Raw genomic sequence first — 15,401 nt, forward strand, 5'->3', positions numbered from 1 at the left:
GATCACTCCTAGTACTGACATTCATATTTAGAATGTGACTTCTAACGGGACTTAATATGTCTGCATTAGGGTTTAGCTGCAGGGTCTGGAAGGGCTTGTCATTGTCTGGGTCTGGTTAAGTCGAATGTTAATGTATCCTCCTTGTGTAAAAGACAATAAATCGTCCTTTAACGTATCTAATTCGCTCTTAAATTTACTAATGTTTTCCATTTGTACTTCTAGCCACTGTTGTTGACTTTCCTGTAGTTGCTACTGACTTTCCTGCAATTGTTGGATACTTTCTTCCTGTTTCCTTTCTTGTTCTAGTTGCCACTTTTGTAATCTCTGTTCTTGTTTCTTTTCTCGTACTTCTTGTTTCTTTTATTTTTCCTCCAACCACTGTTGTAATTTCTCTTCTCGTTTTTTTTGTTTCTTTTCTTTTACTTCCAACAGCTGTTGTAATCTCTCTTCTTGTTTCTTTAGCTGTTCTTGTATTGCTGCCATCAAAGTTGCTAAGCTGTAGTTTGATTTGCCGCTTCTCGTATCCTTTTTTTTCTCGTCCCACTCTCTGACACCAATTTGTTACGTCTCTGTGTTCGTTTGTTAATTTTTCGTAGAAATTTTTTCCGAAAAACTTCAGCAATACAAGTCCTTCCTTAAATAAAACTAGTTTATTCTTTCTCAATACAACTTTGCAATACACCTAATTTCCACAGTCAGTTTAACTTCCTCAAACGCTATAATTCACAACGAACGATTCAGGCGTTTGACTCAATTGTCCGTCTCTATCTCTGTCTACAATTCAATTCCATTGTTTGGCGCACTTACATACAAGAATACCGCACATCTTGTAAACACTCAAGCATTCACGAACCTTCGAGAATATCATGACGTGTTACTAGCGTAACGTGACTTCCGCTGTCGTAACAATACAATTGTCTTATTTTTCCTCAATTCTGTATGTAAACTGTACTGTTTATAGAAAGACAAACAATTTTTGGAAATAATTAGTGTGCTTTATAAATAACTAAAATGTTATCTTATTACTAAATTATTATTATTCTTGAGAAATGTTTCCTGTAAAACATCACGTTTTAATGGGGTGTAAGCAATTAATAAAATTTTGTCTGGTAATTTCATTTCATTTCATTAAAGTCGTGATCTCGGAGGATATCGTGGTAGAGGCCGTTCTATACTATTGTTGTTTCAGCAGTATCTACTACTATTAAGGATCTAACGTTTGGAATCAGTAATTAGAAATTATGACTTTGATAAAAGATATCTGTCTATCTCTGGAGGTATTGTTAGATCACACTCAAATAGGATGTGTCAGGTCTAAAGGTATGATATCTGGTGGTAGCCCAGAATTCTGTTTCTGCTTAAAAAATTTTTCTTATGTACTGACCAAGACAAGACACAGAACTTTAACTTAATTTGTTTTACTATTTCTAGTTACTGTCGAGATGTTTTGAAGCTCTACTCCTCTGCCAAAATCAGGCATCAGTAAATCGTAGTTATAAAAAAAGCAAAAAAAAAAAACGTGTTAACTCAACTGTTAGTGTTATTGATTTTAAAAGTTAGATGGAAAATGGTAATGTCCCAACTGCCAATAGACATTCCACTTCCCTGTGAATGTGATATTGGAACTGGAAGAGGGCTATATTTGACAAATGGAAATATATATGTTTTCAGTAGCATTAGAAAGGATTTTATGCGGAACTTAACGAGTGAGTATAAATTGATGCACCAGGTAAAGCACGAAAAATTACGTATGCTGATTGGCGGAAAACTTTAAGCATTATAGGAAAAGTTTTTTTTAATGTTTTAAAGTATACACCTGTGTTTTAAATCCTTTTAAGCTACGTCAACGATAGTGTAGTCTTTCAGAATTGGCCAAGGTAAAATGCAGAACAATCGGATCTCCGAAAGAATAACTTACAAATTTAAACAAAAAGATATTAAAAGTAATCATTTAATAACTAACAATATTAGTCAAGAAATATTCACAATCTTACTTGATGTGAGCTACAGTTTATTACAACCCACACCTTCTACAGATAGTTTGAGTATCGTAAGCTCTAAAGTATAACAATATGCAACTCCAAATACAATTCATAATTTAAATTGTTAGTGAGAATAATCAAAATGTAGAGAAACAGTCAATTGTGTTCAAATTTAAAACTGAATACCCTATAGTATAAATCATGTAAGTCGATATTTGACATCGACTTTAAAAACTCTGTCACAAATTAAAGCACAGGTTTCTGAAAAGTATAAAGTGCATTATCACACGATATATGACACTCCTTGACACAAACATCATGAAATGCTGAAATTTGACAATGGTTACAAAATAAACCTCATTAATCAAACTTTGAAACTAAACTTACTTATTATTATTATTAAGGGATTTTTTATTAGCTGTAGTATATATCGGGTATATGCCCTTCATCAGGCTTAGCTGTTAAAATTACAGAACATACTGTTATATTCTGTAATTTTATGAGCTAATCCTGATGAAGGGCATATACCTGATATATACTACAGCTAATAAAAGAAATTTCTTGTTATAAATGTGTGTTTTAACTTTTTACAATATCTCTTGCAATAATTTTTCCTCGTCTTGTGGTCTTTTTCTACAGTGTAGCATATTAAGGACTCTTTGTGTCAAGTCAAAATACCCATTTGGGAAAGTAAATTAATGCTCTATCCTATGATATATAACACTTCTTGACACAAACAGTCTGTGATATCGATGTTATAACACTGAATGCTATATACACCACATTACTCAACTTCTGAAACTGCACTAATTTATTAAGGACTCTCCTTTTCATAAATCAAAAGGCAAGTGTTTATAGAGCATTAAACACTATCACATGATATATAACACTTCTTGACAGAAACAGCCTGTAACAGTGATATTTGATAGTGAATACTCAATACACCTCGTTAGTCAATCTTTGAAACTACTATTAACTTATTAAGAACTCTTTGTCACAAATCAAAACACAAGTGTTTAAAGAGAGTTAAACACACATGATACATAACTTATTGGCACAATGTCTAATGCTGAAATTAATCAGTTAATACTACAATAACCTGGTCTGCCAGTATTTCAGGCTTCATCCACTTATGAAGTAGTTTTTATGTCACAAATCAAAGCACAGGTTTTTAAAGATTATTAAAAGCTTTATCACATGGTATATAACACTTTTTTAGAAAGAAGTTGGTTATGCTGAAATCAGTCAATCAATGTCATGTTAATCTTATCAATCAAAGTTTGTAGTTCATGCATTAAGACAAATGCTGCCCCATGCAAGAATGTAGAAGCAGCTATTGTCCTCAGATGGTAGATCAGGTTATATCTCTAGGCTAGAACCTCCCTTTCGAAGTTAGAAGACTCAGAATTTTACTGTTTTGGTTATAAACGAAAAATAAAATTAGGTACTTCTACACTTTGGACAAATATAGGTTTTTAGGTACTTCTTTCAAATTCTCTCCAAGACACACTATGTGATACCAGTCCTGGCATTCCCCTGTGTGAAAATGCCTTTAAAAAAGCTTTTCAAAATAGAGGTAATAAATGAAAGTGTTTCTTCAGTATTACTTGGGGAATTCCTCAAGATTCTTAATCTTGATGGAATTCTCCTAGCCTTTCTCTCAGTGGTGTTAGTCATTTCAAACAAGCTTGTATGCTTATCTTCAGTATACATTTCCAGGTGGTTAAGAATTTTGGTGGCTGTCCAGGCTCAAATGGATTGTGATATATCATAAAGAGTATGGCTATCTGTACACAGCATCTATGCATACATAAAAACAAAAATGGCACAATCAAAATAATTTTTTTGATGAAAAATGTCATTTAGTATTCCTTAATCAGGTTTGATCATTTCAATGGAAGTTTTTTTACACCCCAACAAACCCATTGTATATCATCACAGTGCCAGTCATTTCTTTTACTTCTTACCTTGAAAAAGAAGTGGTGTATTTCACCAGGTTGTGGTGACTTGGCTGGAAGTTTAGAGTATTTTTTAATGTAGAAAATATATAGTATGTAGCTGTCTCCAATGTTTGTGGTTATTAAATTTTGCTTTTTCTTCAGTTTGTACTAATGAAGATTTAAATAGTATTCCTGATCTTGAACAGTTGATAGATGGAAGCAATGTCAAACAATTAATTTTGACCTTGTTAAGAAAAAATTGGGAAGTTTAAAAAACAAATCTCCTGGACCAGATAATATTTCCCCAAGTGTTTTGAAGGAGGTTAAGGATTGGATATGTGAGCCACTTGCTGCTATTTTCTATAGGTTCTTGAATAGTGGGCAGGTACCAAAGGATTGGAAGTTAGCTAATGTCACTCCTCTTTTCAAGAGAGGTAATAAAAATTGTCCCAGTAATTATAGGCCTATTAGTCTTACATCAGTTGTGGGACAAGTTTTGGAAAGTCTGATGAAAGATGCTTTGCAAAGTAATTTAACAAAGTTTAGAATTTTGTTGGATAGTCAACATGGTTTTACTGAGGGAAAAGGGAAAATCTTGCCTTACAAATCTTTTGATATTCTTTGAAAAGGTTACTGCCTTAGTAGGTGAGGGTAGGGGTATAGATTTGGTGTATCAGGATTTTCAGAAAGCATTTGACAAGGTGCCACATAAAAGGCTTGTAAAAATAATTATCTCTATAGGTGTGGGGGATAAGGTAACTAATTGGACATAAGAGTGGCTAGATGGAAGAAAGCAGAGGGTTGTTACAAATGGAGTTCAGTCAAACTGGATTAATGTCAGAAGCGGGGTACCTCAGGGCTCAGTCTTAGGACCTTTACTCTCTTTGATTTATATCAATGACATAGAAGGAATGGTCAATAAGTTACTTAAATTTCCTGATGATATCAAGGGCTTGGGTGTTGCTAGCTGTGAAGAGTATGCTGCTGATTTACAAAAATATTTAGATCATTTAGTGAGCTGGGCAAATAAATGGCAAGATAATGGATGTGGGTTATTATAATCTACTATATAAAGATGAAAACCCCTCGGTCTGCACATGCCAGTCTCTCGGATATTGTAATATTGATCGACACACAACATGCAGAAAATGACGATGCTTTCTGTTGTGACAAGCAAGTTTGTCTTTTTGAAATTCTTCCAGAGGATGCACTACTTTGGGAACATAATTAGATTTGAGGGTAGGTTGGTAGAGATTGTGATGAGTAATAAAATTGAATTGAGTATATGCATGCCCCATGCTGGCAAACAAAAATCATAATCTTTGGCTAAAATTCCCTTTTATGTTTGCTTGGTTCACAAGGAGCCACTTTGACACAACATCACCAAATTTTGTCGAATTGGAACATAATAACCCATATTTTACCTCTGCAGTACACTTAAATTTTAAATATGTCCAAATTAAAATGCACTTCAGTTCAGCAGGCCAACAAAGCCAAACCCAGGAAGATAGTCAAAAGAGAAGACCCAAATTCATAATAAAATTAACTGTCTTTACCATCACAATTAATAATTTGCAGGGTTGTACAGTTGACGAAGTAGAAATATGTTTTTAGAAGCAGTTTTTTTCACATTTCAATCTATAAATGCAAGTTAATGGATGTGGGTTATTATAATCTACTATATAAAGATGAAAGTACTTAAAGGAGATGACCAAATATACATAAAAATTTTTGTTTTCATGAAATATTAGAAATAGGATAGTAACCCTCCATACATATATTGTTACTAGCTTATAATTAATTTTTAGATAACATGTTCATAAAACATTTATTTAGATATAATTTTGAGAAGAAAAATTAATCATTATTTCCCATCATATAATGATGGCATTCAGCTTGTTTGAATTATAAGTATAATTTAGATGGGAATAATGGTGTAATGCCATCCAAGCAATGTGCTGTTGCTAGTGGTAGGCAGATAGGATTTTAGGTTGTATCTGCAGAAGAATTGAATACAACTCTAAAGAGGTTATAATTTCATTGCATAGATCACTGGTTAGGCCACATTTGGAGTAGTGTGTTTAGTATTGTGCTCCTTACCTTAGGAAGGACATTGAATTAGTGGAAAGGGTTCAGAGGAGAGTTATTACAATAGTGCCTGGGATGGAGGGATTGTCATATGAAGGTAGATTAAGATATCTGAAATTGTTTTATCATGAAAAAAGAAGAGTTAGAGGGGATCTGAATGAGGTGCTTAAGATTGTAAAGGGAATTGATAGTGTTGATGAATCATCTTTTTTCATACTTAATGGTGAGAATAGTAGGACTAGGGGATGCAAATATAAGTTTTGACAGGGTAGGAGTCATCTTCAGCTAAGACAGTTTTATTTTTCTAACAGCTGGTTTTAACTCTTTCAACATGGGCTCGGTCCCTGGGACCGATCTCATAACCACTTTGTGCTTGTTATAGTTTTCATGCTACAACATATAAATTAGTAAGCCTATGTTCACGAAATTTGGCAGACTATCAGAAAACATTACAATCCTTTCATATGCCAAATATGTTTTTATTAAAACTGAAGGTTTGTTAAGCAATGTTTTGTGCTTTTTTTCATTTTGCATGTTGCCTATCCAACATGCAAAGTAATTTTCATTTTAAGATTAAAAATACTTTTATGCCTCAGAAAATTTTCAAATTTCACATGCAAAATCTTTATAATGTCCAGATAGCTGTCAAATGTTTCTTTATCTGTTATTTTCATTAACAAATCTCTGTATGGGTTTGGTCGATTTGACCGGTCTCGTAACCATCATAAAAAATTAGGAAATAAATATAAATTATGCCTTTTTTTTTGTCCTAGAATGACTACAACATATGTTTTGACTAAATAGCTTAAATCTCATAACATTATACATTTATATATATTTATTATTTTTATAATATTGACCTTTCAGCTGTGCCTGGCTAACAGTACAGAAGTTACAGTGATGCAGTGCATGTGCACTCATGTTACTATATTCAATAATATAAAATTAACCTTTAGACTTTACAAAGTGACCTGTCTTGGCTGCAATTTAGTGGACTACTATTCTTTAAAATACAGTCACATTTCAATTATTATACATTATATATGTATATAGATTACTACTATTTAGAGACACATTCTTAAACTTATTTTTCTTGAAACATAGAACAGTAAAAAAAAAGAAGTAAAGCAAACAATTCTCTTCTAGTTATGACCTTTATACTTGTTTGCTGCTTGTTGTAGCTTGTTAAACCTTAAGAAATTTTTCCCATGGAGGATATGAAACAAAATTATTTTTTTTAGGTTTTTATATATACCTTTGAAAAACCAAAAAATCATAATTACTCTATCGATACCATAGAATTCCATTATAATTTATCAAGTTTAGTAACTAAGCTGTATTTGGGTCTAAAAATATATGAAATTTCAAACAGGCTAAAGACTCAAATTACCAGTATAAAGGTTTGTCTGAAAAGAAAAAATTATGTTGTTATATTTGAAAATGGTTGACAAATCCTCTAGAGGAACATTCTGAGCTTTCAATTGGTTATTCACATGTCATACATAGAAGTAAGCGTATATACAAGGGATCATTTCCAAAATTGGACAGAGGTGAGTGGGGCCACTGTGTTTAATTCAGTACATAAGGGATATCTCAGCAAATAGGAAAGATAGGAGGTTCTTATTTTATATTCTTGCTTCTCAGTATTGGTAATTTGAGTTCCTAATTTGTACAAAACTATAGACTTTGTATTTTGACATCAGAAACATCTAATTTGAACCAGTGCTGAATTCAGCATACCACGTGACACACAAAAATTGATGTGTAGGTGTGTTTTTTAATATTTACTTTCAAATTAAGAAATTAAATAATGTATAATACTAAAAGTTGAATTATAATCTACAGTTTGATACTAAACTTAATGACATGAGTTCATAAAATAGTAGTTCAATAAAATTTTAAATGCGAGTCAACAAACTCGATGACATGGTCTTTGACCTGTGACCCATTTGGAAAGGGTTAAGTTTTTTTTTTATTTACTTAATAGTTTAATATAGTGGATGGACAGCTGAGATGGACTAATAGGTCTCTTGTTGTCCCTAAACACTGTTATGGTATATTTTTCTCCCATGTAAGAAATACCTTTAGTGCTCGAACCTTGAGCACGTACATTAATTGTTGTTCCAGGTTCTAACAAGTGGAGTTTTGTGGAATATACTGAACAGTTTGTCTGAGCTGATAAACTTGTGAGTCACAAGTGCATGTTCATTTGTAGTTTGGTTTAAATTTGAAACTCAGGTGTTGGGGAATGAGTTTTTTCTTCCTGAACTTTGTGTTTCTGGTCATGTTGTTTTCTGTACGAATCTACAACACCTTTTTGATTTCTCTTCCAAGCTATGTAAAGCAGTTTCCTATTAGTTGAAGTATTTCTTATTCTAACAGACAATGCAAGTTTTCTCCATATGGAGATTTAATTCCAGTAATTTCCCTGTTCCAAAAAAATGAGAAATTATCACTAACCAAAAGGAGATGCCTTACAAACTCCCATTCACTTACTTTTTTGTTTTTGAATATTTTGTGACACTAACATCGAGGTTTTATCACTTAGAGAGAGACAGTACAAATCTAGCTTTATAAAAACTACAACTTTCAAAACGTTTTGTGTTACATCTAGAAGAATGAACTTCCAATAAAATATAGGTTCAGTAGAGTTTTGTATGCAAAAGTGGTAATAAAACAATATAGAAATAAATGTACAGCATTCAAACTTACTCAACTCAGGCAAACAATCACTTGCAAAACATGTTTTGTTAGCAACCTCAGTACTTATAAAACAATATAGAAATAAATGTACAGCATTCAAACTTACTCAACTCGAGCGAACAATCACTTGCAAAACATGTTTTCTTAGCAACCTCAGTACTTATAAAACAATATAGAAATAAATATACAGCATTCAAACTTACTCAACTCGGGCGAACAATCATTTGCAAAACATGTTTTGTTAGCAACCTCAGTACTTATAAAACAATATAGAAATAAATGTACAGCATTCAAACTTACAGAGAATTGTCCATTTTCCTTCCAGTTTAAACTTTATTCTCAAGGAAAACGCAATGACGAGCTTAACTGCATTTTTAATGGCTATTGCTACACAGTTAGAAATCCACAAAAATTGTGATACTTATGGAACATTGTTTTCTTTTTGCATGTTATTATTCTGTGTTCTTTGGTGCATTATTTAATTAAATAGAAATTGTTTAATGTAGTAGTAAAAATAGTATAGAAAAAAATAGGGTAAATAATTTATTTCTTGTTTTTCATGTGTATTCTTTATATATTATTATAAAAGTGACTAAATATAAAAAATTAAAACTTTTTAGGTTAGCTAAAGTAAAATAATAATATTAATAATAAAATTTTACGAGGTAAGCTCACGAGTAGTCCATGTGTTATTTAATTCGATACTGTAATGTTAGCTGTACGTTTGCCATATGATTTACAACTTGTATGGTGTGAATAGTAGTTAGACACTTTTCAAAGGGCAATAAAACAATAAAATTTATGTATATATAGATGTATGCTGTTATAAGCTTTAAGCTACTTAGGATAAAAAGTTGTGGTTTCCTGTTACAATTTTCAGTCATTCCAGAAAGCAAATATGGGAAATTTATAATTATTTCTTAATTTTTTATGCTGGTTACAAGGCTGGTCAAATAAACTGACCTCGTATAGAGTTAGGATAAAGAAAATAATAGATGAAACATAAAGTTTTTCTGAAAAAAAAAATTTATATTTACTTACGAGGTTTTAGGGGTTATGCAAATAGGACCCTTAAAAACCTCACTGGAACTGTTGAAAAAAAAAAAGAGTTGAGAGTCCAAGACCCTAGTAAGAACCCTGATATATTAGAATTATGTTTTGAACATGATACCCTTATATTAATGGTCCATTTGAAGGAAACACATGCAACAGAAGAAGAAATAGATTATCATGCCCATTGAACAATTGCCAAACTAGCTTGTGAAGATCAAATTATTATTCAACAGAATTTCACTGTACTATATATCATATTGTTTATTTTACTTCATTTTTGTTTAGTTCCCTATGATGAAAAATGATTTGAAACTATAAAACTATTGTTTTTATGTTGTTATATAATGTGATGTGTTGAAATAATGACAAGCAAAAATGTAATTTGAAATAGATTATGTTTTAAAGGCAAAGAAGGATTGTGTTTATAATTTGCTTTTTAGAGTACTTTAAGACTAAAAATAACTTGTTGAACTTTCTGAGCAATAGAAACAAAGAAATTAGTAAAGTTTGGGTAATGATAAAACATTCAAGTGATTTGTTTAACTTTGGAGTACGAGACTGAAGAAAAGGAAGTAGAAAAGTTTGCTGTAACACAATATAGTATGGTAACAGTAAATTACTAAACAATAATTTATAAGTCCAAATTGTTGTTTTTACTTAATTGGACACTCAACATTTTGTGTTACAGCTTATTCAGGAGTGTTCCACAAAAACACAAACTGTAACTGACAGTACAAAGCTTTATATCATTTAAATAATAAATTCTAATCAAATCTATAGTGTGCATTTCTATAGCATGCATTTGACCTAAAGTATCAAAGCTTATTGTTGAAAGAAAATTATTGTTGAAATAACTAACTATTACCTGTAATAAAAGTTCTATCAAAGGTACAGATTCAAATAACAAAAAGATAGGATGAAAAAATAAAATAATTAAAATTATGTACACCATCCTTTGTCCCTATTCATCTGTGGTTTAATGAGAAGAGCTTCTTTGAATTTTGTCAGTGTACTTGGTGGCTTTGGTGAGGATTTGTACGTAAAATGGTGGTTTCAAGTCAGGTATTGTCCATGATTAGTTAAAATATGATCTGCAAGTGTGCTTCTTTCATGTAGTTGTTTATAAAGTATATTCTCCTATCCTTGTGTGTAGGGTTCTTCCAATTTCCACCATGTACATATGATGGAAGATGTTACATGCAAGCTAGTAAACAACATTAGAAAAAAGACACCCAACTTTAGATTGTAAACATGTTTTTGTAAGACAGTGGGCTTTATTACATTGTAGGGCAGTTCAGATTTCCAGATTATAGTTTTGATGCTCTTGAAGATAGCTTTGTTAATTAGAAGTGTTACAAAGATAATCTTTGTTATGTTATCTTTGGAAAATTGTCATTTTCCTCCTTGTTTGTCTGTGTTTTTTAGTGTTTGAAATGCGATGTTGATTTTTGCTTATCATAGTCTTTGAAAAAAAAAGAGCTTTTCTTGAGAGGGAGATCAGCAGGTCTGACAATCGGACCATCTAAGCGCTATGTTGATTATTCTGTGCTGAATGAACTTTGTTGGACACACGTTAAGTCTTCTTCCCTCTTGATGTACCTCTTCAATAGATTGACATATTAGATCTTGGTCATCCCATCCACTTTCACCCTGTAGTTCATTCTGTTGACCACTTCCTGCACTTCAAAAGGTCCTTTTCATTGAAGGGTGAATTTGTTGTTAGCTGTAGGTAGCAGAACCAAGAACTTCTGTCTGATCTTGAAACATTGAACCTTGGCCTTCTTGTCATAGAAGTGCTTCTGACTGCCTTGAGCTGCATACAAGCTCTCTCAAGCAAGTTGACAGGCATCCTCCAGTCAGTTTCTGAGGTCTAACATATAATGGTATGTGTTCCTCACTTCTGACTTTTCTTCTCCTGTCCACAGCTCTTTCAACATCTGCATCAGACCACATACTGTTCTTCCATACAGCAAATTGAATTTGTTTGTGGGATTTCTTGGTAAGTAAATAATACGACCTACAAGTACCAGTTCCAGTCACATGGTCTCTCCTGACACATCTTCTTCAGTATGCTATTTAAGACTCCATTGACTTTCGCACAAACTTCATTACATCTGGGGTTGTATGGGCTGGTAAAGAGTTGCCTATTTCTAATGAGTCTGCACATTTGTTGTATCAATTCTGAAGGAAAGTGGGTCCATATGTCACTCAAGACTTCCTTTGGGAAGCCTGCTCTATCATCAGTAATGCTATGGCTTCTGGGTAACATGTTGCATGGTTGATTACTGTCAGCATGTATCTGTTGCCCCTTGTCAGATACAGGTGCTAGTGGTCTGATTAAGTTCAAAGCTACTCTGCTAAATGACTCTTCTATAAAGACATCTCACCTTGTGATACTTTGGCTACCTTATCTGTTGATATTGTCCTTCGTCAGATGTTACGTGACCTGTAAAATCTTATCACGTCTCTTATTACCCCTGGCCAATGGAAGTTGTTTGTAAATCTCTCTGCTGTCTTTTTTGCTTCTAGGTGACCTTCTACAATCAACTTGTGAATTCACTTCATCACTTGAGTCCAGTATTCTGTTGGTACTATAATCTGTTTATCTTTCCCAGTAGGATTGCTTTGATAGATCTGGTGCATCATCCCCTTCTAGTCCTCTATTCTATAAGTCCTATTCCCTTTTGTCTTGTGCTCAACTTTCTCCCAGGCACTGTTCCAAAGTTTCTGCAGTGAAAGGTCTTTCTTCTATACTTCCTTCAGTTCCTGTAGACCTGCAGTCGAGATGTCATTTATCAAGACTTGCAGGGGGTTTGATGTTTTGCTTGCTTTTCTTGAGCTCTTATGGTGACTGCAGATGCCTCGCCAGTCTCATTCCTGTATGGTTCTTCTAAACTTCTGCTGCCTGGTATATTGCTAATTACTAAGTCATAGATGGGTGCCTTCATACACATGGCCTCAAGGACTTCCATGTTGTATGGAGTATTCACCTTTATCCTTGCAGTGGGAAACTTTCTCAATGTCCCATCAATCAGCACATAAAGATATTACTTGTCTGTCATCTGGTCATCAGATACTAGACTGGTTTTCAGTGCTGCACCCAGTGTCTCATAAGACTTTCACTTTCTTATCTCCAACATAGCCTTTACCTACTACTATGTTGTGGTTTGTTGGTACCTCTTGATGTCTGTTATATGCTCTGATCACCACTGGCACTGTTGATCCATTTGCTAACTTGAGCTGACCATCAATCATGCACTGTTTAATCATGGCGATAGCACTTCCTTCTTGTGTGAATCTGATGAGTTGAGTCTGTTTCTTCTGGCAGCAGCATCCATGGTGACAGTCACTCTTTTCTTGTTTCTTTCTAGCATCATCTATGTAGGTAGCTCCAGCTGCTTAATGTTGAGATTCCTGCAGTTGCTTGTTGGTGACAGACTTGTACTCACTCACAATTTGCTCCATTTTTTAAGAAGTTACAGTATCTCTTCTTCCTTTTGTCTGTTGACTTCTTGCCACCATTGGTGACACCCTATTTTTGGTCTACCACCCTCATTTTGTCTTTGACTGGTTATTCATGGAGACTTGCCATTTATATTCCATCCATGAGCTTCCATATACTGTTCTTCCACCTTGATTATTTTGTACATATTGATTGGTGCTCTCTTTTAGGAATAGTGACATGTCAGTAGAGCACGTGATCATAAACTGTTCATGTATTAATAGATCTACCAGTCCTTCAAATCTGTCTTTACATTTGGCCATGTCAGTCCACCTTGTGAAGTAAATATGGCACAAACTTAAATACAGTTTCTCTAGTGTCAGGTTTGACTTCTATTAACTTCCAACAAAAGCCATTTTTTGGTAAACTCATAGCATTTCATCAAGGCCACTTTTAACTTGTCATAGTCCATGGCATCTTCTGATGTCATACCTGCATACTCTTATAGGCCTTATCCTATGAGAAGAGGGCTGAGACAGACTACCCAGTTACGTTTGTCCAAGTTCTGACTTTGGGTGAATCTTTTATACCTTTTCAGGAAAGCAACCATGTCATCTTTCTTATCATCAAATTTAGGCAGATTGGGTTGGCTAGCTCTACCCATTGTCATTTTTGTCTTCTCTGTCTTTCTGTTGGTTGAGTTTGGGGGTCTCAGTTTGTGCTCTTTTTCTCATTATTTACAGTCTCTTCTCTCTCTCCTTCCTCAGTTTTTGCTTTTATTCTCTCTCTCTCTTTCCAGTCTCTCTTTTTCTCATTTTCTTTTTTCTCTTTTTGTGCTCTTATTCTCTCATCCTCTCTTTTCTGTTGACACCTTTCTCTCTCAAGTTGTTGTTGTTTAGCAAACTCTCATAAATCACCATCTTTGAGGTCAAATCTGTCATTCCTCTATCCACTTATCAAAGTCTGTCGACATGGTTGTATAGTGTGATTTTAATCTTTACAATATTTTTGCCACCAACTACAGCTGTGTGTTTCTAGGCCTACTTTGTCCACTGTTTATGTCTACTGCCATTTACCACTGTAGATCCTGGCTCACTTGCTGATGTCTGGATTGCATGTAAGGATGAGCAGAATTTTTTACAGTAGGTGTCTGTGACTTGTTGGTGATAAATTTCAACAATAAACAAATGGCACACAGTCCACTTGTTTCAAAATAATGTATTAGAACAAGTCAAATGTGTATACAAATGTTCATTACACTGCTGGTTATCACAGTTATATCCAGAGCTTTGAATAATTGTTTGTTTTTCATCAAAGTCCACACAGACTGGTTCAATTACTTTAAAACATAATTGACAAGACAAATTATTTCTTCTACTGTTATTATAATACAATTGTGATAATTTCACTTTACAAATTGCCACCATATGCTCTTAATGGCAAAACTCACAATCATGTAGTTTAGGTCTAACTAACTTTATATATAGAACTACATTTTATTTACGTATTTATTAGGGGTGCATATCTCATCATAGTAGTCGATAAGATATATATCTAGATACAGAAGTTTTACCAACAGTTTGTTTACAAAGTTTGACAGTCTTGTCTGTAATTTATTATCTATATTACTAACATTGTCTTATTTAAGTACTTCACACTTTACAGTGCTTTTTCAAATTCTCAGGTTTGATCAACTAAATAGCAGCTGGCAAGAGGAGTAAAATATAAAAAAGTTAATACCTGTCTATCTATTTCGTTATTGTTAATTTGTTATGTTACTTTACATGTAATGTTTTTGATAAAAGAAATGAAGACAACATGTAGTACTCAATACTCATCTTCCTTTATTAAATGCCCCACCCCCCAGTGGCACAGCGGTATGTCTGCGGGCTTACGACGCTAGAAACTGGGTTTCGATAACCGTGATGGGTAGAGCACAGAAAGCCCATTGTGTAGCTTTATGCTTAACTTTTAAAACGCCCGGCATGGCCAGGTGGTTAGGGCGCTCGACTCGCAATCTGAGGGTATCGAATTCGAATCCCCGTCACACCAAACATGCTCGCACTTTCAGACGTGGGGGGGTTATAATGTGACGGTCAATCCCACTATTCGTTGGTAAAAGAGTAGCCGAAGAGTTGGCGGTGGGTGGTGATGACTAGCTGCCTTCCCTCTAGTCTTCCACTGCTAAATTAG

General features: G+C 33.7%; 1 protein-coding gene across 3 annotated transcripts in view; it reads left to right on the plus strand.

Moving 5' to 3' along the window:
- Window positions 1-1,188: 1,188 nt before the first annotated feature.
- The window catches only part of LOC106462106 (transport and Golgi organization protein 6 homolog), a 124,848-nt gene continuing 110,635 nt past the window's right edge, over window positions 1,189-15,401 (plus strand). For 2 of the 3 annotated variants that reach the window (XM_013921992.2, XM_022389245.1), the window contains exon 1: window positions 1,189-1,320. In XM_013921992.2, the coding sequence (XP_013777446.1) occupies window positions 1,242-1,320 (79 nt within the window). In that variant the 5' untranslated portion in view covers window positions 1,189-1,241. Of the gene's footprint in view, window positions 1,321-1,675; window positions 1,707-15,401 lie in introns of those variants that run through there. The other variant, XM_022389244.1, reaches the window with a different exon arrangement.

This window comes from Limulus polyphemus, unplaced genomic scaffold (assembly GCF_000517525.1).
Source record: "Limulus polyphemus unplaced genomic scaffold, Limulus_polyphemus-2.1.2 Scaffold1096, whole genome shotgun sequence".
NCBI lineage: Eukaryota > Metazoa > Arthropoda > Merostomata > Xiphosura > Limulidae > Limulus > Limulus polyphemus.